This window comes from Pyxicephalus adspersus, chromosome 3, assembly GCF_032062135.1.
Source record: "Pyxicephalus adspersus chromosome 3, UCB_Pads_2.0, whole genome shotgun sequence".
NCBI lineage: Eukaryota > Metazoa > Chordata > Amphibia > Anura > Pyxicephalidae > Pyxicephalus > Pyxicephalus adspersus.
In genome coordinates this window covers 54,056,459-54,082,218 of record NC_092860.1, presented here as the reverse complement: position 1 = coordinate 54,082,218, position 25,760 = coordinate 54,056,459, and the positions used below count along the sequence as shown (strand labels likewise).

Below are 25,760 nucleotides of genomic sequence, written 5' to 3'. Positions count from 1 at the left end.
CTTGATCCAGACAGTTTCTGTTACGTGTGTGGTTCATTCACGACGAAAGCACAATGTTGCCAAATTACCACAGAACATAAAGATACACATATATTTCGGCTGTCCACTTGGTGACCTGCATAAATCTTGGGCTCCACATGTCATCTGTGCCAGTTGTTCCAACGGACTGTGTGACTGGCCTAATCAGGGTAAAGCAGCAATGCCATTTGCAATCCTGATGGTGTGGAGAGAAGCGCAAGTCCATCTAATCGACTGCTATTTTTGCAGCATCAACAAAAGTGGATTCTCAGGTAAAACCAAGCACAAAATTTTATATCCTAGCCTCAAATCTGCAATTAGGCCTGTTCCACATAATTCATTGCCAGTTCCCGTACGGCCACATGATGGGCTTGCTTCTGTAGAAGGTGATGAGGAATCATCTGATCCTGAATCTTCATCGGCCAAGTAGTCAGGATCAGAGACCTTTACACAAGATCTCGTTCGTGATCTAAATCTCTCCAAAGCCAAAGCAGAACTTCTTGCTTCAAGGCTTAAACAGAACCACTGGTTTGCAAAGGGTGTAACTAACTCACTACAGAAAACAAAATCATAACTTGACAACGTTGTTCACTAGTGATAGCTCACTGTGCTACTGTCATGATAAAAAAGGAACTCTTTAACAGTTTGTCACAAGAGCATATTCCATCTGAATGGCGTATCTTCGTTGATTACTCTAAAAAAAGCTTGAAAGCAGTCTTACTGCATAATGGTGATTTCAAACCAAGTTTACCAATTGCCCATTCCGTTAACCTAAAGGAGTTCTATGACAACATGAAGTTACTACTTGAAGCAATCCAGTATAAAACACACCAGTGGAACATCTGTGGGGATCTAAAGGTCATTGGCTTGCTGATGGGAATGCAAGGAGGAGTCAAAAAATATTGCTGTTTCCTATGCCTATGGGACAGCCGATCTATGGAAGACCATGATGTCAAGCGTAATTGGCTACCAAGAGATACCTATAAACCCGGAACAAGCAGTGTCAAGTTTCTGCCTCTGGTTGATCTGCATAAAATATTTCTGCCACCAAGTTAGGCTTGATGAAGAAACTTTTAAAGGCCATAGGTAAATCAAACTCCATGGGTTTTCAGTACCCTGTTGAGAAGTTTCCAAACATAAGCACTACAAAAATGAAGGAAGGGATATTTATAGGGCCACAGATCAAGTCTGTTTTGCTGGACGATGTTTTCAAACATTCTGTCTCAGCAGCTGAGCTAGAAGCTTGGGATGCATTCAGGTGGCTGTGTGAAAATTTCCTGGGCAAACCATAAGTCTCCTGCATACAAGGAAGGAGTTCAGATTCTGCTTGATTCATACCAGAAACTGGGTTGTTGCATGTAATTAAAAATACATTTCTTGCACTCACATCTAGAATTCTTCCAGGAAAATCTTGGTATGGTGGGTGATTACCAAGGAGAACGTTTTCACCAGGACATTCAGTTAATGGAGCACCGCTACCAAGGTTCCTGGAATGAAAGTATGATGGCAGACTACTTCTGGATGCTGTACCGCCACAATCCAAAGAGTACACAAGAAAATCATACTGTAACCATTTCTAAAGAAACACTGGTACCTGACTGACACTGTTCAGTAGTTCTATACCGCAGTGTGCCTTATTTTACTTCACACTGAAGATGTATTAACATTCACTTCAATGGTGCATGTTTTAGTACAAAATACATGCACGTACAATGTTAACTAAAATAGTACTCATAACTAGGAAACTGTATGTGTTAGGGGAAAAACTGAAAACAGATCTGAAATTAGTTTAGTAAACTGATTTGGAAAAGTTTGTTGTGGTTCTGATAATTATCAAAACTAATTTTTTGTTGACCTGTGTAATCATTCATCTTAGATGACAATAATTTAGCATGTGTATGTGGCTCAAGACCATTTTTTAAGCCAGAGAACTAGAAACAAGGCAGGAAGAATAAAGCATTTTAAATAAACATGAATGAAAACAAGCATCACAATAAGTTAAAAATGTAAAATTCATGAATCCAGGATAAAACTTCGAGCACCTAGAGTTTCAAGCTGCCAATACCAAGTCACCCATTGTTCTGGGAGCACATACGTTCACACTTATTTTATATACTAAGCATTGACTAAGACTAAGATTGTTCTAAATATGCTAACAAATTATATGTCACCAGCAAACTTTAGGATTAAAACAGGCTGATATCTGACTGTTGGATTTACACTTCTGGCAAAACAGTGTATCACAAAACATATACACACAGGCTAGGAGCTATTCTGTTCTTTTTCCTTTAAAACTACTCCTAGAATTTTGCACTGAATAATGAGGACTTACAAACTGTAATGCTTACTGGCTGTAGAAGACATGATTCATGGACAAAATATAAAATAAGGGGCAGTGCTTGATCTTCACTTTTTCCCCTCCAGCACAGGACTGACTCTTAACAGAGAAACTCTCCTGTGGCCACATTTTTACAAAACCCAGCACTGTTTTCAGGCCTTTCCACCCCCTCTCAGTGCCTCTCAAAATAACTTTCATATGTTTGCTGCACCCCGGGGCACTAACCATTCACTATGTCAGAAAAGATATGAAAACAGTCCCTACTCACAGCCATGGACATGAACTGCCTTATGTCTTCAGTCTGTGCCTCATATGACAGATCGATAGGGAGATCTCTATGATTATCTATGCAGAATAGATTGCTTTTTCTTTGTATTCACAATGCTACACAACCCACACGCTTTACAAGTGTTAAGTAATTATTTATAAACAGAATATATGGAGACTTGGAAATGGATCCTTATTGTGGTGTAACACGACCAAATGTGTTGCTGTAAGCCTTCCATGCATATCACAACAATATTGAGCAATTGTCCAGTCCTCCTACAATGAACAAAATACTTATCTTACACCCGGCCTAAGTCACTCCTGGGTGGCATGAGTAATGTTACTGTACCGTCTGACAAAGCTGGAAATCCCATGAGAATACCCTTTTGGTTCAGAGTTTATTTTCACTACCTTCCAGCTCTGCCCAAAGGCATGGATGTGTCTAATGGACACATGGGGGCTTCTAATGTTGATCACCTTCTGGTTGTAATAATAACACTCTGTCTTCTACATCAATGACTTAATGAATCACCCTCGCTGTGTTTAGTACATACACATACAGACACAATTCACAAGTGAGCAGCTACTAGGTAGGTGGCCCCTTTTTGGAAAGAAGAGCCAACCAATCAAGGTGGGCCTATTTACACCTATGCTTTGCTGTAATACATCATGGTAATATACCACAGGGCCAGTTATTTTCAGTGGTACCCCAACACACTAAGGTCTGTTTCAGCTCTCACGGGTTCCTCCTGGTGACCTCTGAATCATCTCCTGTAGTGAATTTGGCAAGAGGTGTTTTGTAAGGCCAGTAGTTATTATTAAACAGGATTTATATAGCACCAACATATTATGCAGCACTGTACATGAAATAGGGTTTGCAAATGACAGATAAATACAGACAGTGACACAGGAGGAGAGGACCCTGCCCCGAAGAGCTTACAATCTAGTAGTTGGAAAGTAAATCAGCCCAGTTTATTTTACTGTTGTGGCATTCTACAAATACTTTTTTTTTCTGGCAAGAGCCACTTTAAAATTGTAATCTAAACACCACAAAGGTTTCAATGATGCAATACTAGTTTCTTCAAACTTCCAGACCCCAACACCTTCCAAAGTAAACGTTTATGACCCCAAAGCCCAACTATACTTAAAATTAAAGAAGGAAAATACATTAAGTAGCTGTGCTTTTAAACCCCTTTATGTCTTTTAATTTTGACTTAACAGACTGAGGTATTGCATTTGCTCACCACCTACTTCCTGTATATGTAGACGAATGGACTCTACTCTTCTATATGTAGACAAATAACTCCACACTAATACAGGGATCTGTTAATGTTTTGTGGCATATTTTGTTCCTATTCTGGTAGTCTGATCAGACCCACAACTGACCAAAGAGATGGGAAGAAATAGCTATAATGCAGTGTGAATGCACATTTAACCCATGAAACACAAGTTTGGTCCACTATGTTGCTACTATACACTGTTGTTTTTTTCTCAATGTTTGCTTTTTTTTTTTTTTTGGTATTTGCTATTAGAATTTTGCTTTAAGCTGTGTTTTAAAATATTTAGATTGGCAATAAGGTTGCTGTGCAGTTACTAATTCCCCATGCCAGTAAACCACTGGCCTGGGAGTGATGCTACAAGTAGCTTCTACCCATGGCAGCCCCATAGAGAATAAATAAGGGTGGCAATGAGTGGTACATTACCGGTCACTGTTGCCAATTTTTAAACCTGAGACACTGATTCTTTAGGAACCCCCACTGTGGTGCAAGTGACTGGCAAGGTGTCATCTGCTGGAAGTTATCACCTAATACTGAAGCAGCTCTGAACTTAAGCTAAGGCATAATTCAAACAGGTTGAGCTGTAGTGTCAAATACATGGCCTCTCATGGGAATGAAAAGGGGGGCTGTAAACTCGTGAAATGCTGGTTCATTAGGAGCCAGTGCAGCAGTTGCGCCTTCCAAATGGGTGGCAAGAAGCCAGCCACTCTGAGCCGCCCGGCAACTGCTGTTTCCACCGATTGTCTGTACAAGCTCTAAAAGTTACCATAGTAGAAAGTCTATGCAGAATGATTCAGTTCTCTCCAATATATGTCACCCAAAAAGGAAATGCCATGACACCATACAATTTCCAACTGTCTAAAGTAAATAAAACATAATGAGAAGCATGTTTTCCATAGGGTTACTCCCTGCAGCAGGGAGATGTATGCAATGCACGTTCCTAGGTGCACCTTCCTCTTCAACAAGGAAAACAGTGTGCAGTACAGCAATAATATCACAAAATCTCACTCCGTAAACATCAGAGGTGCCTTGGACCTGGCACGGCAGATATACAACTATGAGACTACAGGAGTGCCTAGGCACACTCACATTCCAGGAAGCAAAGAATTTGAGGGTGGAACTTTTTTATGGTACTTTAGGCAAACGTAAAGCTGAACTCCAGAAAATATTGTTCAAATAAAAGTGGCATGCGTGTTGTTACTTAATAATATTACTTACATATTAATTATCACTTTACAATGTCCATAGTGGGGTCACTAACTGCCCCTCAGGAGGGCTCACAATCACATGTTGTATACACAGTCTAAGGACCATATTTTTTGGAGGGATGACAATTGGCCTAACTGCATATTTTGGGGATATGGAAGAAAACCCAATCAAACTAGTGGTTGAACTTGATGGACTTGCCTTTTTTTAACCTGACATACTATGTAAACTATGCAGATAGTGTCCTGGCCAAGATTCAAACCCGTTAGGCAAAGTAAAAAGAGCTAGCCACTAAACCAAATGTACCACCAAGATTTTATTATGCCTTGTGTATTTGTTTCAGATCTGTGCAATAATCCAGAGTGAAACCTAACCTGGTACAAGATCCTCTCATAGTACAGACCAGTCATTACTGCTCTTTCTTCTTGTGCATGATGTCTGGTCTTGTAACCGCCCCCTGTAGTGGGTGGAGCTCCCATAATTCTACTTTCTGCACAGGCCATGTACAACATCATAACTTTTACAAGGTAATATCTAGATATACAAAGACATTTAGTGCACACAAGTGGATTTAGATCCTTTGTGTGTATTATGGTGTAAATGAGTTTTAAAGGTCTACTCACTAATGTTTAACTTTTTACATTTATTAACAGCTTAAAAGTCCTGGGTGCTGAAAATTTCAGCTGCCAATCCCACATTTTATACAATAAAGCTACTAGAAAATCAGAACCTTTCATACTATAATCATCACAAAGACATTATGAAAGCTATTACAAAATCTCACAATGGTGTTTAATGACTACAAGTCAGTGCGGATTATAAAGTATTCACTTACTTCAAGCTCCAGTGGAAGTTTCTGTCTTCTGGGTCATTGTCAGAGAAAGTTGCAGGCTAATTACAGTAATTGAAGGGTGTTTGGGCTCCTCCTAAAAAAACTGCCCATGGAGCCCTAGCCTGTGACTGGGGAGGGTGAGTCTGAGGAAAGGAATATGTTACTGCAGAGAATTCTTTACCCTGTTTACCTAAATTTGCTGTTCCATATTTCTCCCCCAGTCATTTAGTCACTCTGCCTGCTGTTTTCTTACACTTTGTAGAAGTTGTGCTCCTTTTCAGCGCTCCCCTTTATTCTTTTCTTCCTACACAGAGTAAGAAGGAAGCTCTGCACTCTCTCAGCAGCCCCCCTCTCCCTCCTTCCTTACTTCCTCCCCGTGACGTCACGGACACAGGTTTCCTCCCACACTCGCATAGGCGTCTCCTCAAGCCTCAAAGAGTCATCCAGCATGATAGAGACGAGAAACCAACGCCGCACTTACCATCGAGTCCAGATTGCCCGTCTTGCAGCTTGTAGACAGCTAGGATAGAGTGTTTTCCGTTTCCGGCTCTCTGACGTCCCGAGTATACGTATTTATTGTAATTTGGTTGAAGAGATGGCGGGAGAGGGTGGAGGAATGGCAGAGGCAGGGTGAGTGCTAAGTATTCGCTACCAGCATTTATTAAGTAATTATTTATCAATTCTTAACTAATACATGTGAGCACGTCCTAAGTGTCCTGTATCTCTGAAAAGCAGAGCTATCTTCAGAATATCTTTCTGTCAGCTGTTATTTGTATACTGTGATGTAATACTTCGTTTCCAGAGTTATTTTATTTAGAACATTACAACATGTACAACAGTGTACAACATTAAAGAGAAAATAGTCTACTTCATCCTTTACTTATTTTAAACCATTCTCTTAGATTGTAAGCTCTTCAGGTCAGGGTCCTCCCCTCCTCCTCCAATGTCTGTCATTTGCAACCCCTATGTAACCTCCCCAGCGGTAACACTGAGCCACACTCGGGGTGGAATTGGTCCCTACGTTGCTGTGGCGTCCTCCAGTGATGCCCAGCACCTGCTTCCCTTGGTGATGCTGGCCCAGCTACACAGATGCTGGACAGTGTGAGCGTGTGGCTGGGAGGTGGGACCAGGCAGAAAATTAAAAATAAGTATTTTTTTTAAATGTACTGTTTTTGACATTTAAAAGTACTTATTCAGACTGCCAGGGAGGTAATGTAGAGTGCTATATAAATCCTGTTTAATAATCATCTCAGAGAATGCCTTACTTTCTGTATGACCCTGCTTGCTGGCTCTGTGCTGATGATCCCTCCTGTGCTTGGCATTGCATGTTCTTGCTTTTGTTGCCTCTGCAAATCTATTGCTGTGATAAATACATTGGCTGATTGTTAGTTACCTGCCTGGTAGCTGGAATCCTAAACTGTGTTACCTTACTGCCTTGGAAGAATGAGAAAGGTGAAGTCAGATTTCCTAATTTGTAACTTGCTCCATGATTAGGATTGTGAGTGGGATTTATAGTAGTGGCTTGAGATTCTTCAATACATGTGTGTCCTCAAAGAAACCGGTCATGAAAACATAGGGGCTGCATAATTAAGTGGTCATCTTCACTTCTTGTATGCAGGGTACAGGGACAGTTGTTTGTTTTTTTTTGTTCCAAATCAGTAACTAAGTGTAGCAAGGATAAAGATACCAACAATTAAATATGTATAACCTGTGGCAGAACTTATGGGATACCCACTCTTGAAGGATGTTTGACTGTTTTACATTGTTGTATCACAAAATCACAGAGATGATGCAAAACTTTTATTTAAAGTGAAACTAATGAAAAAAAAATCACGCTCGCCATATCTTCCGCAGATCCCTCTGGAGCTTTCCTGAATTGGGTCCCACGCCATCCTGAAATCTAACACCACCATCTTTCTTCCTCTTCCAACTTCTGCCTATGTCTCCCAATTTTGCACTGCACAGCCATGAAATTGGGTGACTTGGCCAGTGTAAATTGGGGGGGGGGGGGGAGGTTCTGATCTCACTGCAGATAGTGGGATCAGCAAATTGTTTTCCAAATGTAGGAAAAAGACCTTCCTCCTTTAAATCGAAGCAGTCAGAAGCCTCCTCTGATGCGTGACATCTGCTCTTGTCTGTGCTCCCATTCTGTTTTTATAAAAAAGTGTTTGAAAAGTTTTTTTTTTAAAAATGTACTTTACTTAAATGGGTTGTCTTCCCTTTAAAAATTTTGGTGATAGGTCAGTTTTAACAGCTCAAAATGTTGCCATTGTAAAACATAAATCCCAAAAGTTAAATGACATTGTAATAGCAAATGTCTGTCCCTAAAAGTTTGGGTGTAATATGGACACAGGTTCAAAAATAGCAGAATTTCTTAGTAAAACACATCTACCTGTTTGATTTTGTTTTTACATTGTTGAGTTGATGCGGTGTCCACCGACCTTCTACAAATAGTAATACTGTCTCCATTAATATTTGCCGTTTGCATCTAAACTTTGGCAATAATTTCCACTTTAGTGAATGGATGATCTGCTTTAACCTCAATCTCATTTGTGTTACAGGTCTGGTTCACAAAACAGCTCAGGAGGCAGCAGTGGTGATACTGCCCTAAAGAAAAAGAAAGGTCAGATATAATCCTAATATACATTACTGTTTACCTGTAGGGGTTTATCCACTGTTGTAAGTTGTTGGCATACTTAGTAATTAATTTAGTTTAAACTGTGTTCCTACTTGTTATCTTAGATTTAGATTACCCATGTCATAGAGTGGTGATTTTTTTTTTTGCCCTAAGGCTTTGTTGAACAATTCAGTTTTTGTAAGTGGTCATGTGATTCGTGCAGCAGCATCTCTTGAAAAAAAAATGTTAGTTGGATTCAGCTTTAGAAACACATTGCATAGAAAGAAGCCCTATCCAAACTGGAAGTTACTAAGCTATCGCAAAGACAACTCCATAAAGACAGATCTGTACTCAAAGTGTTTTTTTATTTATTTATTTTTTTTTAAGTTCAGGCTTTGCTCATTCATCCCGGCTGTTCTGAGTACAGTTAAAACCTAGTTTGTACTTGGTTTTAATAAGTAGTAATTATTTTTTTTTTTATTTAAAAAATCGAAAATAAATTTGTGTTTTGACAAAAAAAAAAAACAAATCTGCTTCAGCCAAGTTTGGTGAAGTCATATCAACGTTGACTGTTATTACAGTGATAGAACATGTGTAATATTTTTCACCAAAACAAAGGGTGAATCTTCCAATGGGAACACATTTATCAATAAGGACTATGACCGTGATTTCCCCTTGTGTGCTTAGGACAGGAAGTGGAGGGAAAACTCCCCGGTAGGTGGGATTTGACTCTTCCTTACTTTATCCAAATGTAAGATAAAAACACCAGCTATTTATACACTTAAATGTGGTGTGGTGTTTCTGATAAGGGTGGTGCTCATGTGTCAAAACTGTGAAACCAAACATTTTGGGTGTGTGTGTGTATGTAAATATATGCATATGAAGTTATTGTAGAAGCTGAAATTGGGGGATTAGCCTGCTAAATTTAATTTATAACTTTATGGATATAACATTTTGGGAATATTATACTATACACTGCTGCCTAACTGGGTGTGTGATAAATTTTCCTGAAAGATACACAAAACGCAAAAACACAAAAGGTGACATACCTAAAAAAGACTAAAAAATGTTTTTTCCTTCAATATAAATATCTTTATAATGCTTCACTTCCTTAAAAGATGTGGGCACTAATTAATATGACATCATGTATCCTGTCTTAGTGTATTGTTTACATCAGTGTCTGTGCTTTTCACATTAGCTTCCCACAGCCATATAGGGAGCTGTTTGTTTCCAGCTCATCAGGAAGTATTTCCAGCTACACTATAAGGCAGGAAGATAATCTATCATGTTGGCGGTTTTATTATGAGTGTGCTGTGTACAGACTCAACAAATACCACCAGGAAGTTAGACATTCCGGAGACAGTTGCAATTCTGACACCTTGTGGCCAATATGGAGTACTGGTTTTAACTGTAAAAAAATGTAAGGTATGCATTCCTTAAACAAAATGGGTTTACCTATCATCCCTTTCAGCATAAATGTATAAAACGGAAAATAATTTCTAATTAAGGATAGCAAGCAAATCATTGCTTTATGTACATGTTGCTGACCACATCCAAAATCAGATTTGGGTTCTACAGTTTGTTTTTCTTTAGAATGCAGCCAAAGCAAAGTAGACATCCCAGCAAGGGATGGGGAGGGGGCAGCCTCACACTGATTTGAAAAGCCTGTCCCCTGCTTGAAAAGCCAGGATCCCGTATCTCTGTGAAAGCAGTGGTCTCCTCTGGGGTCCAGCAAGTCCTCTACTGAATCATACCTAGAGCTCTCCAAACAAGGGGCATGGGATTTACCATGCAGAGAACAGGGATCTTTTTCTTAGGCAAGCAGGACGGGACAGGCTTTTTTATATGTGCCAATTTTGTTTTGTTTCATCTTACCTGATGGGTGTTTTTTTTTTTTTTTTTTTTTTTTTTTATTCTACATTTAGTTATGAGGTTTTTTTTCTTGCATACCAAACATATATATACTGAAGGTATTTTTTATATAAAAAGTTCTTGCTGGAGATTATAGGATTTTTTCACTTTCATACTTTTGCAGCCCCGAAGTTGGTAAAATCCCGTTACATGCAATATGACAAGCCCAAGGTTGCCAAGGTAAGCCTTAAAGGGAATGTATAGGGGTTGTGGTATTTTACTGAGGATTGCTCATAATACCGGGATGCTTACAGGGCAGATCAGAGGTAGCAGATGCCAAAAGTCCAAAACAAAAGCATTTTTTTTTTGTTTGTTTAGGCAAGTGTTACAGCGCACTCTCCAGCACATTACAACAAAACAATAAACAGTAGCCCAGCTGGGCCTCTGGCTACCTCACTTAGGTTCCCTCTCTTACCAACACACACTAAATAAACACTGTTTTACTCACCGTTCCAATCTGGTTTTGCCCCCTGGCTTTCCTGAAGCTCTGTCCCCTCTCATGAGACCTGGGACCCACTCTGCCTTCTATCTTCTGCCTGGGACCCACTCTGCCTTCTATCTTCTGCCTGGGACCCACTCTGCCTTCTATCTTCTGCCTGGGACCCACTCTGCCTTCTATCTTCTGCCAGGGACCCACTCTCCCTTCTATCTTCTGCCTGGGACCCACTCTGGCTGCCTTCACAGCACACTCCAGCCTGCAACACAGTGGCTGAGGCTCTTGCTGACCAACTTCCTTCTCTTTTGCACCTGAGGGCAGGTGCACATTTACGCAGTCAGGATTGGGTTGCGCCAAGGGATAATAATAGCTTTAGGGTTCATTCTCACATATGTGCTATGAGGACAGGTGTGCAATCCCACATTTTGGTGCTGTATAATAAATAGCATGTGTTTTAATATGTAGCCCACAAGCTGACTTTGCCACAAAGCTCACAAAAAGACATGTAGCAATGCACTGAGCTGCTACAAAAGTGTGATAAGGTGTGGTGGGTTTTCATTTGAAATAAATTGCACCACAATTATGTAGTAGTAAGTATTATGCTTTTAAGTATGTGTAACAAAAAGATGGTTATGCACTTACTACACTACTCATGTAATGTGTTTTCACAACACACAGCAGTGAGCCTGTTTCTCTGAATAAAGTAGTAAAGAGTTAAAGCCCCTGTCCAGTGTAGGCCACAGTTATAGGTTTTTCTCACTTCCTGTCGTCCTGTTTTTTTCTGGCTGAGTTCAGTGAATTTTCTTTTATCAAATTTTTATTTGTCTATCAGTATCTGATAGTAGTAAAACCCTGATGTATTTTTCGAATCTTCCAGTATCTACCCTAAAAAAGTTATATGCACTACATCTCTGGAATACATGCACATTTCTTAAATGACCCTACCAGTATAGAATACATGTTGATTTGAAATGCACCCAGCTGTTAAAGCAGAACTTCCAGCTTCCCCTAGAAAAATATTCCTTTTTATTTTATTTTTTTTTTCAGCTTTTTGTACATAGTAAACATATGCATGTCCATTCTTGGCAGAGAAAGCAATAGAGGTGTTAAATAATGTGCAAATTGTTAGACGTTGGGAGAAAAAAAAATAATGGAAGGTCTGTTAGGATCTGGAACTCTGTCAGATCTCTACAACATGAAGTTTAAAAATTCTGTAGTCTATGATAAGAATCAGCTCTTTGAGATAACAAGAAGTGTACAGAAGACATGCGACAGCTCCTATCACATATAATGGCGTTTTTTCAATTATCTAATAAACAGCCCAAATAAGGCCATGATAGTAAGTTCATTGTTCGGGTTTAGGGACATGTTAAGCCTTCACTTCCTCTCACTTCACTTGTCCTAGAACTAAGCCACACACTCTTATGCTGACCACCTAATGCAGACACAACAATAAACTGTAGTCCTATAGACTGATATATATCAAATAAAAACAAACTTTCTTTTGTTTAGGAAAACATTTGATCCACCCTTACCAGTTATGTTCATTAGGATGTGGATTTTTTTAGGTGCTGAAATGTCACATGTTTCCATAATGTGATACAATAACATATTTCTAATTACAGTGTGTCCAAGTACTTTAGTGTTATTTGCTCCATGGTATATTTGAGTTTGTCATTTGGTCTAATTTGTCCTATTTATATTCTTTATATAATCTTGGACATTTGGATAGGTAAGTGAGGTGTGTGATCTAGTAATCAGGTTTATCTGTGTTTTTAGCTTGATTTTCTATCTTTTTTACAGAAGCCAAATCTGGAAAATTCAACAGTGTCTTCAGCTGGAAAAGTCTCAGAAAGGGGAGGAAATAGCACTCCTACACGCAGATCTATAGCACCACAGAGGATGAAGGCTGCAACTGGTAAGAAAAGTGTCTAGAGTGGTTACTAGTGGCAGTGTACCTCACTTAATGCTCTAGATCAGGGGTGTCAAACTCTGGCCCACAATGTCCTTTTTTTGGGCCCCCAAAGGAATCCTAAATGTGAACTGCAGCTGGCCGCCACTGCATTGAAATGACGCTGCTACTACAGTTCCCAACATACTGTTTTATAGACGTAAGTAATGCCAGCAATTGTAGTAGCAGCGCTCTTTCAATGAAGAGGGAATTCCAGCGGCAGGCCACTCATAAGATTTAGCCCCGCAATGGCCACGTCTGGCATTTACAGTACTCCCCCTCAGCTACAGGTTGGAGGTGCCAGGAGGCTTTTGTTGTTACAATGGATTCTTGGCAACCCATGGCCTTGTCATATAGAGGTGTCTCAGGCTGTGTGTAGCCTGCTTATATCCAAGTGATGCAAGTCGTGATCGCATCATCTGTAAGTTGAAGGTGCCATCTTTGCTTGTAAAAAAACAAATGTATGTGTAGTCAAGTTTAGCACAGGCGGAATTTTTAAGCATCTTCCACGGTCAGTCAAGATGCACAAGCGCCCCCAACCCCCCCTCTGTTGACATTCATTAGTCACCTGTCATCTGGCCACCCCTCCTAAAAATGGATAAAAGAAAGGTGGAAAACAGAAGCTTTCTAGAAAAGTGGGAAGCGGAATATCTGTTCACAAAAGTAAACAACAGACCTGTTTGTCTAGTGTGTGGAATTAGCGTAGCTGTAACCAAAGAATATAATATAAGACACTATGAAACGAAACACAAATACAAGGGACCTACACATGGCGCAAAAAAGCCAGAAAGTAGAGGAGGTGAAAAGAAGTTTGGTTTCATGGCAGCCTATGTTCACAAAAGCCATATCACAAAGAGGCTGCTGTAAAGGCTAATTTTATTGTGGCAGCAGAGATTGCAAAAACAGCCCAGTTCTTTAATGAGGGAGAGTTAGTCAAAAAGTGCATCACCAAAGTTTACGACGCTAATTGTGCATGTGAACTTGCCACAAATCTACATGAACAGCTGATGGGAAAAGGGAAAAGATTTTATTGCTATCTCCTTTGCTGTGGATGAGAACAGCGACACATCTGATACTGCCCAGCTGTCAGCTTCATCCGTGGAGTGGACTCAAATCGTTACAGAGTAACTTTTGGGATACATGGAGCTGATTGAACTCCAGTGTAGTGACACGCTGAAGTCAAAGTATGACGCTGTGGGCGCTGCATAATTTCCACGTTTACATCCCTGACACAATGCCCCAGCTCTGTGCCCAAGCTGCTCAACTGCTCTTTATGTTCGGCAGCACATATCTGTGTGAGCAACTATTCTCCAAGATGAACATCGCACAGGAGTCATCTTACTGATGAACACCTTCACTCAATCCTGAGGATTTCCTCAGCTCAAAGCCTGACCCCAAACATTGATGAACTAGCATCCAAGAAGAAATGCCAGGTATCTGGCTTGGACCTTGAATAAATGTTTTCTTTGTGTACTTTTCCTTTCTAATCCAAGGCATTGACTTAAATGTTTGGATTTTCATAGAAGAAATTGTTATTATTGTTAGCCTGTTCAAAAAGGTTACCATTAAAAGTTTACTCCAAATGGAGAAAAAGGCATAAGATTTTTTCTTAAATAAAATTTAAAAGAAAATTCTTATGCTCTTTCTATTATAGGCTTGTTCCAGATTAAGTGTTAAGCAAAACCTCTTTGTAAATGAAAATGTTTTATATCTAATGAGTAGGAAAAACTCAATTTTTTTCAAAAAATTTCAAGGTTGGCCTATGACTTTGTATAAGTTTTAAATTTTGGCCCACTGTGTATTTGAGTTTGACACTCCTGCTCTAGATTTCTAAATTTGAATACACTTGGTCTAGACCAGTGCTTATTTACATTTAGGTTGATCTGAGTTCTCATCTAAAATGCTAATAACATAAACCCTTTTTTTTTTTTTAGCAATGAATGCCAGTGTCGCAGATGGAAGCCTCCTTTGGAAAGAAGATTTACAATCTACATTGTTAGAAGGCCACAAATTTGTTCGCCCAGAGCTAGACTTTTCTGTTATTAACGGTAACCACGTGTTATTAATCAGTCTTATGATAGTAAAATTAGATTTTTTGTTTTTTTGGCAACCTGTTGTGATATTCTCCATTCTGCACTTTTTTTCTATCCATTCCCCTTCAACTTTTTGGAGTATAGCATTTATTGATTAAATCGTTGTGTCAAGTCATCCATGCTGCATTAAGCTACATTTAGTGACTGAACTTGTACAAGAAACACCCTCACCACCAAGGGTACAGAATGAGAATATAACCATGACAGTAAAAAGATTAGTCAGTGTACTGTAGTAAAGCAAAAGAAAAGATTGTAGAACAAGTTTTTTTTTTTTTTAACAATACTGTTTTTCTGGTCCTTAGATAAAACATTACAAAAACTGACCCCAAAGTTTTCATCCACATCAGAACAGAGGAAACCTAGAAAAGACACTGCTCCTGTAAGTGTTTGTGTATCTGTTTAATGCAGAAAGTTTTATTAGTGGAGTATACAATTATTTGTTATATTGGCCATTGTTCTTCTGGTTCTCATATGTCTGCTACTCTGTTAATCTGTGTTAGCATTGCTGCTTCATAGGTTTACTCACTAGACAGATATGATGGTGCTGATTCACTGTTCATCATGTAATTGGGTAAAAGTTAAACTTTTTTTTTATTTTATTATCAGTTAAGTAAGAAAATCAGGTCAATTTATATGAAAGAAATAAGCCTGAAGCTAAGGCTACGAACACACGCTCCAATATTGTCGTTGGAAATGATCTTTTGCAATCGTGTCCAACGACAAAGGCTGAAAGATGAATGAACACACAGCACGGTTCCGTTCAACGGAGAATGTTTTCACTTCTTTTGTTGTCGTTTGTCTTCTGTCGTTCATGAATCTGCCAAGACGGATCCATTAATGACGTCTTACAACCTTTGTACATGTAAGTTTCTCGTCTGAGATGAGCTCGACCACTCGTATTGGCTGAGAATCATGTGTTGTGTGTACCTAGCCTACAGGATTTTTCTAAACGTTAAAAGAGGGACTATTTTTGAATAGTTTCATATTATCGTAACATTCTTCGGCGTTATTTGTGATGGCAATATGATTTGTATTTATACAGAGGCGGTCAGTAGGAAAGTATTTTACAGATTGCAGTCCTTTTCGCATATCCATAGGGGAACCTCTGATAAGATGTTTCTACTATTTCTACTTATGTATATTTATAGTGTTGATTTGATACATGTTTACATAGTTTGCAGATACAATTCATGTCATAACCCATAAATCTATAAATCTTGTCATTAACAGGTAAACCATGTACCCTCAGACATAATAGATATGTGTGAATCCCAAACTATGTTGTTTACATATTTAACCCTAAAGGTGAGTTAACATGATATGATTATTTGTTTACATTTCATGTGTAATTTCTGCATTACTTTGGGGTTTATTATCTGTAGGTTTTACCAAACAGGACATTTGTTTTCAGATAAACTGTTGTAGCAGTGTTTTTTCCACAAGCTTCCCTTTGTGCTTATCAGGCCTCATACGGGTATTTTCCATGTATTATGTTTGTAGTAATCAGATTTTCCTTCAGAAACCAATAGAACACAAATACTAACATGTTTGTAAATGATAAGCTCAAATCACTGGAGCGTAGCTCAATATATTGTACATGTATATTGTACTAAACTATGGTAGATCAGATTTTATACCTCTTGTCTCCTTGTAAAGAGAAAACCTTAAAGCGTACGTAAACTCAGAATTTTTTGCACAAAGCTTGTTCATATTGGCTTTCCCTGTTTCGGGCCCAGAGAGTTTTCTCCTGATTCCAGGTTTCGTCCCTGCGGTTGGTTAAGGCCCTGGTCCTGAAAGCATTGGCTTTCGCCCATCTTTCCTCTTTAAAACGAGGCTACATTGCTGGGGTACTGGTGTCGGGCGGCAGGCTCCTGGGTGGGAGCTTTGGAAAGCCAGGCAAACAGGTGTTTCTAGCTTTATTCCTAATTCTGTGATGCCACTTCAATCTGGGAGGGGAATGACATACTTCTGTCTGTACTTGTTCTCTCAACTTCCTGAGCTTGAGTGAGAGAAAAGCATTGGCTGTAGGTCTTCTGCTTGTAAAAAGACCTTTTAAGGATGTGCATTTCAGCCTCTAGATCGTAAGTCTTTTTGTTTTTTTTTTCTATTTTCTTCTCATGTATTAGTTGGATGTTATAGGGGTGCTGGTTGGCATAATTCACATTCATTTTTATTTCTCCATCTAAGTTTTTATTATTTAGTTGGGCTTTCCTTTTATTTTCTTGATGTGCCTTATTTCTTTCTTCTTAGGTTAGTTTTCCTTACTTTAGTGTGTGTGCCTGTGTGTCTGTGTCTGTGATCCACAGGTGCATGGCCCTTGAATTGTACTAATTGGACTCCCCAGACAATCTTTCTGCAGTCAGGGCTGCTTAGTTATTTACTTTATGCCTCAAAAACCTCACTTTTTTATGTGATTTAATTTGATAAAGCTATATGTATGAAATGAATATGCTGAAAACGTATCCCACCTGAGTGTTAACTGGAATCACTGCTGTGTTAAGACGGGTATATGCTGAGTGAAGAGATTTATGCCTAATACTTTTACAGCAGAGTCCTGTCACAACAATTGCGTTATGCATAGGCAGCGGGGTGTCACTCAAAGCGGATCAACCCCAGGATTGATGTTATGATGCCAGAACCCGCCCACTCTCCCTTTGCAGATCTGAGCCTGTGACTGGAGACACAACTCGCCCACCGCCCTGAGCCTGCGATCCGTACGGGGGCCAGGGTCTTTCTCCTGGCCCCGCTTGGGGGCACACTGGCCAGATCCGCGGACCACCCGATGGCGACCGCTGTCCTAGTGCATTTCAGACCATTTAAAAGGATTACATCATAGTACAATTTTGGTGTCACATTGCACTACAGACCTCATGTATGCACGCTTTGCTTTAGTGTTCACAGTTGGCATGCTTTGCAGGTGTGATTTCAGCACACCAATGGCCTCATATGCAGCCTCATTGCAGCCGATTCTAGATATGTTGCAGAGAGTCCAGATGATTGCAGTTCTTACCTAAATTTCCTTTTTTGTAGAATTTTTAGCTACAGGGTCAATTCTTGTTATCCAATTCAAAGGCTGTTGGTCATGTCTAGCAGTTTGTAGCAAATAAGTTTATGTGGCGAACAAGTGGAATTATAGGAACATTATATTAGATACAATTATACCTCAGTTTGGTTTGTTATGAATATGTACACTGCAAGATTTGCAGTTTTGAAAGAGTGATAAATAATTGCCCATTCTTTCCACAGACCCCTAGGATTAGAAACATCTTTCCCACTGACCCCTGATGAATTTGTTTTAGCAGGTGTTCCCCAAGACCCGAAAAATATTCTAAGGGTTGCTATGGGCTCCTCTGATGTCTAAAGAGACTGCTCTTACTGCAAATGAGTGTCCCTGGTTATGCTAGTACTCTTTACAGTACACATTCTTATTATATAGTATTTCAGATGACGTGCAGATGCTCCCATCACTTTGCCATATGGAGTAACTGTATGGACTGCAATTCCTAATGGCAGCAAAGAGCAGAATTATTTGGGTTTCCATTTTATGTTCTCATAAATTAGTCCCTAAATGTGTCTCTTCTGTTTAATTATGCAGTTGGGTATTGCTGTGTGCCTACTTTGCAATATGCACATTCTTTGGGTCAGCATGTGCAATCTTCCTTTAAACTTGGTGATACAGTATGTCTTTAGATGTTATGCATACTGTTTATGCTAGGAGAATACTACGTACATATTTAACCTTTAGCTTCAGTAGTACAGTTTATGGCAAGCAAAGGAGCATAATCGTGCTAACAAAAGCTCATTTTGCCAGCCCTTTTGGCAGCAACTCATTTGACCACATCTTCTGATTCAGTTGGTCATTTCAGACCAGCCTAAATTCACCTGTGGGCATGGAACTTGAAAGACATAGAAGGCTTAAAGAATAATTATGTTCAGTGGTAATTAACAACTTTAGCAGCAAAAAACCTTTTCACACTGGTGCAGGAAGAAAGAGTTCCTCAAGCCCACCCATTCATGTGGTGGTAGATTCTTCAGCATGAGGTTGAGTGAGAGTTGACTGTAAATACAGAGTCAGGGATATTTTCACATTAGGGGGGCTATTTCAAGACCAGGGTACCCAAATTGAGTTTGCATGCTGGGGACCCTCTGGGGGCCACTTTAATGGCAATGAACATTAGGGTACTGACAATTGTCTATGCACAGTGGTGCCCTTTAAAGTTCACAAAACTTTAAGGCTTCATTCAGCTTGGCGGTGAGGTTGCAGTTACTTGTGCCATGGGACCTTGGCTCGGGGAGATGCTCAGTACCGCTCATTGACCTGCGGTCAATCCTGCAGACGCTGCATTGTGAGGGACTGGACGACTGGTGAGCTGCCTTGTACACATAGCCGGACACTTACCTTCTCTGAACCCCAATTTTTCTGTAACAGAAGGATGTTGGCAACTGGAAATGTGGGAGCCAGTAGAAAACTCCTTTTGCCCAGGGACGTTGGTGCCGGCGGGCGGATCAGCATTATTGGATTCAAGACAAAATAGCTGTATTGAGTCCAATACAAAGAAAATTTCATATCATATGCGTATGTGTATATATATATATATATATATATATATATATATATATATATATATATATATATATATATATATATATTACATGCTACTGTACACTTACATTAAATGTTTCATTATTTTTTTTAATTTTTTAACACATTTTAGTGTTTTTTGTTATTTAAAGTTCATTATACATGTATTAAATTAATTTAAATTTATTAAATATCGGTAAATTATGCCTTAGAATTATATGCAATGAAAAATTCATTTTCATGCAAAAAATTGTACCGCTTTTTACATGGAAATTTGCACGGAATTAGACCACTAGGGAGGTTAAAACGTTCAAGGCAGTGTTCTTGTTAGCTTTCACTACAGCCCATGTTTTTACAAAAAAAAATATATTGCCTTCCTTTTGCAACAATCCCTGTAACCCTGGGGACAGGTGTTTAGAGCAGTCTTTCTCGACCTTTTAAACTTGAGGTAACCCATTGAAATACCTTTCAAGTCTTTAGGGTTACCCTTTTTATAATTATTATATCTACAGCTCACACAGTTCATTGGCTTAGTGTTCATTGGGAATTTGTCTCTTACATTGCTTGCCAGTGGGAAGGCTGCCACCCTTACAGATAGCCAAAAAGTCATCATTGGTTACTAACCTGAGAGTCACTTAAGTCATTGCTCAAGGAACCCTTAGCAACCACTGGAGGAACCGTGGTTGAGAAACCCTGTCTTTGACATTTGTATTTGCCTCATTAGATATGTAGAGGAGATCAGGGACTTAAGCAGTCCTAGTAATCTTATAATGCTATAAAGCCCCAGAAAATGCTTAAAGGCTTTGAAGTGTATCATAACCTGATAGATTAGACAGACTATTCCTGTAGTCTACAAGAGGTAGGACCCCCAACATCCTTGATAAAAACACATTCAACCAAATCTCTAGTGACATCCTGGGTTATCCACCCTTTTATAAAATGTAAAAAATCTAGTGATAGCCCTGCCCTAAATCTTCTCAGGGTACTTTCTTCAGGCAGAGGTTCTGTTGCAGCAAGACCTCGTCTTCGGGGGAAAAGTTTTACAAAAGATGGTCCCACCCTAAGATAGGCTCATTGCTTGCTTTTCTAAGGTTTGCTGTCCTGGAAGATGATTGGAGAAAATTAAGGTTAGCTTCCTGCCACCCATTTACAGGTGGAGGTAGTCATCCTCATCTTAACTTTTGGGGGGGCTTTAAACAACTCTCAAGTGTGTTTCCTGTAAAGGGGCCAATCATCTCTGTTTTGTTGTCCTGGGAACATTTCTATGATATTGTTACCGGTAAGTCTAACTGGAACTTTTCTAAATAAATTCAGATGCAGAGGAATATTAAACGACTGGAAGAGAAAGCAGAACGTAACCTCTTACTAGCAATTGAGGAAAAGAACCAACTACAGGAGAAGGTGTACCAACTGAAACGTGATCTCTCACTAAACAGAAGTGAAATACAAGTTAATGAATTGTTAGAAAAGCAGGTAGTTTTCCCTCTAAATTTTTATTATCTCTCAAATGTAATAACATAATTTATTGAGGGTGATTTTAGTGTTTTATTCATTTTCCTAAAATGTGAACACTTTGTCCTTTTTAGTTCATGGCAAGATTCCTTTTCTTGCAGTAGGCTGCATTCAACTTGCACAGCATATCCAGGGAGAAAAACTATGTTAAAAATGTGCTTACAGCACAAATCCCTTCAGAATGAGTAGACATTAAAAGCTGTACACATGTTTTAGCACATTGCTGTTAGCCAAAATTCAATGTTTTAAAGATGTCAGTTATTTGAAATGAGTTCTCATCATTTAATCTTGTCAGATCAACCCAAGGAAATTTGTACCTGGGAATGCCATGTAATGGAAATGTTAGGCTATTTATAGGATTAAAGCTCATAATTGATTGGCAGATATTCATAGCAGGAACAATATGCTTTGTTTTCATTTGGTATTTTCATTTGCTAGATTGTGACATTTTAATTAAATATTATCCCTCAAAGTGTAAGCATAATATTATAAAGTTGTTCATTAAGTAATAGTGCCATATAATATTTTAGATTTGTAATCTATTTTGTCCTGTTAGCTCTATTGATTTTAGTATTAAAATGCTTTCTTTTATTTTCAGGCTGAAGGTTTAGTACCGTCTGCTGCAGCTATAAAACCGTTCAAAGACAGCTACACATCATTTGCAACAGCAGTGGACTGCACCAGGCACCAGCTTCCCATTAATAACATTCATGTTGTTGGCACGCGACAGAGATATCTAGGTATTAACATCTCTAATGCATGAAATTTTATGTCTAATACCTTGAGAGGTATTCTGTTGTCTTAACACGTTTTCTGTCCTAGGTGACAACACTGTTCCTCCCAAGATACAGAACCTGAATGAGTGTTGTCACCTTAGGTCAGTAAGTATGGTATTTACAAGATCACTAGGTGAAAGATAAGGGAAACAAATGCTTATGCTGATGAATCATTAAATACCGCTTTGTGTTTGCAAATTTTTGAATTGCAGATCAGAAGTTTTTTTTTCACTCCTTTTAGCTGTTTAGTATTCGATGAAGAGGTGTACAAGCAATTGCTCCCAGTTATTTATTTAAAAACTGTTTGTTACTTCAACACTACTCTGCCAATTTAGAAAATTGATACATATTTTAGGCCCCGTGACCTAACAAGAGCAGGAGTAATTGTAGCATTTGTACCCCCTGTATGCATGGTGTAGGCTCATTTGTATCCTAGTAACTGCCCCCATAAACCGAGTTTTGTTTCTTTTTATGCTATCTCCAAAAGTAGTCAAGATACAATGATTATTTTAGTCAGGGTTTAAAAAAAAAAAAAAAAAGTAATTGGGTGCCATAAGTCTTTTCTTTTCCTTTCCTTATTCTTAAGATGCATTATTAAACAGATATCTAGTCTGCCTAACACTGTTCACACAGGTTTTAAATAGCTCTTGCTGCTCAATGTATATTCACTAGTGGTACAATGAAAATTATATTTGTTAACATTTTTTCATTTCTTTTTGAAGATAATATTCAGAAACATTTGAGTACTACCAAATCACTTCTGGAAGAGGCGATGCCACGCTCCTATGATGAAAGTATAGATTTGCTTGCCACTATTAAGAGTTTGGAAGACATTGCTCTTAAGACAGATACAGAGCTTTCAAGGTATGAATGTTAAAGGGTCACCTAAAGCAGAGCTAATCCCTGGATGCTGGCTCTGTGTGCGGCGATGCCCAGCTTTAAGTACATGGTGCATTCACCCTTTAGTTTAGATCCTAAACATAAAGCCGCCAGGCGGTTTAGGTCTGTTTTAGCCAAAAAAAATGTTTGTCTATAAGCATAAATGTGTTTTTTAAATGGTATTATGGTATAATTTACCACCCTCAATAATTTATCCTTTCCAAATTCAGATGAGCATTATTCACCATAAAAACAATTTAATAGTTTTCTTTATCCTGAATGATTACCTAATCCTACACCTAATTTAATAAAGGGTTGTTTCAGAGATAACTGGTGGAGAGTCTGGAGAAAGTTATGGGGTCATCAGTAGAAAATTTAGCTTGTCCAAGCTTACAAGAAAATTTTAATGGAGTGAAGCCAACCTCAGACATGGAAGGTAACTGTATCAGGCAACTAATCTCATGTATGTGGGTACCTGAAATTGGTAAAAAAAGAAAAGTTCAGGTGGGATTGCGCTAAAATGTCTTGCTGAAAATATTGCAGGTAAAATTGTGTGCATTATGTAAATATATTTAATTATTCTTTAACCTTGTGTTACAGGAGTTTACACCAGATCCTGGATTTGTCATCCAAAGTGAACAAAGAAATCTCTTTACAGAGCCAAAAGTCAGTGGAAGAAAACTGTGAGGTGGATGTCATGAAGCAGTGGTATTTTGACCTAGCCGTTGTATAACACAATAAATATTCATTATGATTTGTGCACTTCAGATTTAGCACTTTCTACAGGTCTTCTGTAACTTGTTGAAAGATATTCATGAAGCTAGATATAATCTCTAGGGAAGTGGTTTATAAAGCCGTAGACCACTGATAAAAGGTCTTTAAATTTAGCATAACAGATACGTGTACTAATATGGATATAAAGGTGGTTCTGTGCACAGGTCTTTAACACTTCATGGAAATCCATGTTAGCACAAAGCTGACCAGACATATTACATTCAGACTGTACAGTCTTCTTTAGATTTGGTATCAACTGTGTAGTTACAGAAGCAAAACCATCCATTCACTTTATACTTAGTCATATAGGCCATATGCTGTGTATTTGTTGCTAAATGTAATGAAGATTGTACAATCAGATTGTAGCTTTAACCTAGGTTTTAGTTGTTGGATTTGTTCCAGAGCTACAGTTTATTTATGTAGATTTTGTAGATCATAGTAATAATAGTGAGCATTTGTTGTACTTGACAAGAACTAATAATTAATAATAAACTAGTTGAAAATGTTCACTTGAAAAGCAATGTTCGGTTTTGTTTAATTTTTTATATGAATATTCTAAACTTCTTTAGTAAACCATCCTCATTATGTCCTCCTAAATATAGGTCTAAGATTGGTGCCAAAACCCAGTAAGTGAGGGTTGGCTTTGTCTAGACCATGTGAGATCAGTGCTCAACCCAGAAATTTTTTAAGCCGGGTGGGAAGAAAATTTAGGTGGGTGGCAGTCCCTGTATTGTGACCAAACTCATTGGTAACCACCCAAAAACAGCTGGGTGGGTGCTGAAATGTGCCGGGTGGTGCACCCAGCTAAAAGTGCCTGGGGAGAACCCTGGAGATGATATTGGTACTATACGAGGGAGTGCTGAAAAGTTCCTGGCTTTACCCCCTTCCAGATGAAATAGAAAAAAATAGTGTGGGGGCATCTTTAAAGGTTAGAAATGTGCTAAATAATCTGCAGATTAAGAATGTACCCCCTTTTTTAATATATTGCATTATGTGTTAGGTACAACTGTGTATATTTCAGGACGTTGGAGTTACGGGCCGTCATAAAGTTATTGTTTGTCCAGGGAAAGTCAACAAAGGACATTCACACTGAGAATGTCACAAACACTGGGGGAGAAGTGTCCTTCCTTGCCTTGGAGAAACAAAAACTTCATGGCGGCCCGTAACTCCAACAGCGTGAAACTTGCATGTGCCTCTGCCATCACAGCTTCTCGCTTAAAGAAAAAAAAATTTTAAGAATTGCAAAGACCTGATATTTGCACAGTTACATACTAAGATATTAGGCTGTCATATGCCCCTACACTCCTTTTTCTATTTCATCTAGAAGGGGCAAAGCCGGGAACTTCTCAGCACTCCCTCCAAGATATTCCAACTTCCTTCCATGTCCACATTCTCACTGCATAAATAAATTGGAAGCCAAGAAAAGTTTGCTGAACTTTTTATAAAGCAGTGTTTAGCGCTCCCATTCCTGCCCCCCCATATTGTCTGTACACTTTCTGGTATGGCTGCCACTTCATTACTGTGTCTTCATGTACCCACATTTCCGTGATGCACCTGAAAAAAAAATTTGTATAATGTTCCTAAAATGAAAAACCCTAAAAATAAAAAAAAATCAATGATAACAATGCACTTTTGTATTAAATCTGTAAAGCTAATACACTTTTTACATGTTTTATATGTCTTAGAACAAGTTTTTGTTTTTTTTTTTGTTTTTTTGAACCAAAATAAACTGAAATAATTAAGATATTGCATTTATTTATTGATTAATCATTTTAGCAACGTTTTATTGTTTGGATCTAATTTGGAGAATGTACAATGTGTTACTAAAATATAAATCCTGTAGCACTTCCTGTTTAAGCCAGACAAGGGTAATCTACTGCCTCACAATCTGCATCAGAGCTGTCAGATTTCTTTTTGCACTCCTTCAGATAGCCATTGGGCAGTTTATCAGGTCTGGTAGCTATTTAAGCTTATAGACCAGCTGAAGATGCTGACAATGCTGCGTACAATTGCAAGGCAATAGCTTAGGTTTGTCAGTATGCAACCTGAAGTGTTATTGGCAGGATGTTTAGGTAAAATAGCTTTAGAACAGATTCACAAAAAATAAAAGAATTTTATGCACAAGGACATGGTACAAAACATATTAAAAATATTATTTAATGTTTATTTACCATTTTTGTGCTTGTTTCCATATGTCAAGTGGTTGAAGATTCACATCCTGTTATGTAAAGGTTTTGTAGTCATTAAAATTCTAGCATCAGACAATTAAATGACCAAGCATAGGGCTTATT

General features: G+C 38.6%; 2 protein-coding genes across 16 annotated transcripts in view; one reads left to right on the top strand and one right to left on the bottom strand.

Annotated features, from left to right (window-relative positions):
• The window catches only part of MYO9B (myosin IXB), a 71,281-nt gene extending 64,993 nt beyond the window's left edge, over positions 1–6,288 (bottom strand). For 12 of the 14 annotated variants that reach the window (XM_072404667.1, XM_072404665.1, XM_072404666.1 and 9 more), the window contains exon 1: positions 5,942–6,287. The gene's annotated coding sequence lies outside the window, so the exon portion shown is untranslated. Of the gene's footprint in view, positions 1–5,941 lie in introns of all 14 variants that reach the window. The other 2 variants (XM_072404674.1, XM_072404668.1) reach the window with 2 other exon arrangements.
• A 119-nt stretch (positions 6,289–6,407) lies between these two features.
• On the top strand, positions 6,408–25,213 carry HAUS8 (HAUS augmin like complex subunit 8). 2 transcript variants are annotated; one of them, XM_072404680.1, is made up of 11 exons: positions 6,408–6,568; positions 8,500–8,561; positions 10,591–10,646; positions 12,706–12,820; positions 14,788–14,901; positions 15,249–15,325; positions 16,177–16,251; positions 20,843–21,001; positions 21,639–21,780; positions 21,863–21,917; positions 22,539–22,671. In XM_072404680.1, exons 1-11 carry the CDS (start codon positions 6,534–6,536, stop codon positions 22,540–22,542), a joined length of 894 nt encoding a protein of 297 aa, XP_072260781.1. In that variant the 5' UTR covers positions 6,408–6,533; the 3' UTR covers positions 22,543–22,671. The 2 variants fall into 2 exon arrangements, with proteins under 2 accessions (XP_072260781.1, XP_072260780.1); XM_072404679.1 differs by lacking the exon at positions 21,863–21,917 and adding an exon at positions 23,296–25,213 and having other exon boundaries at positions 6,416–6,568; positions 22,539–22,680.
• Positions 25,214–25,760: the final 547 nt, after the last annotated feature.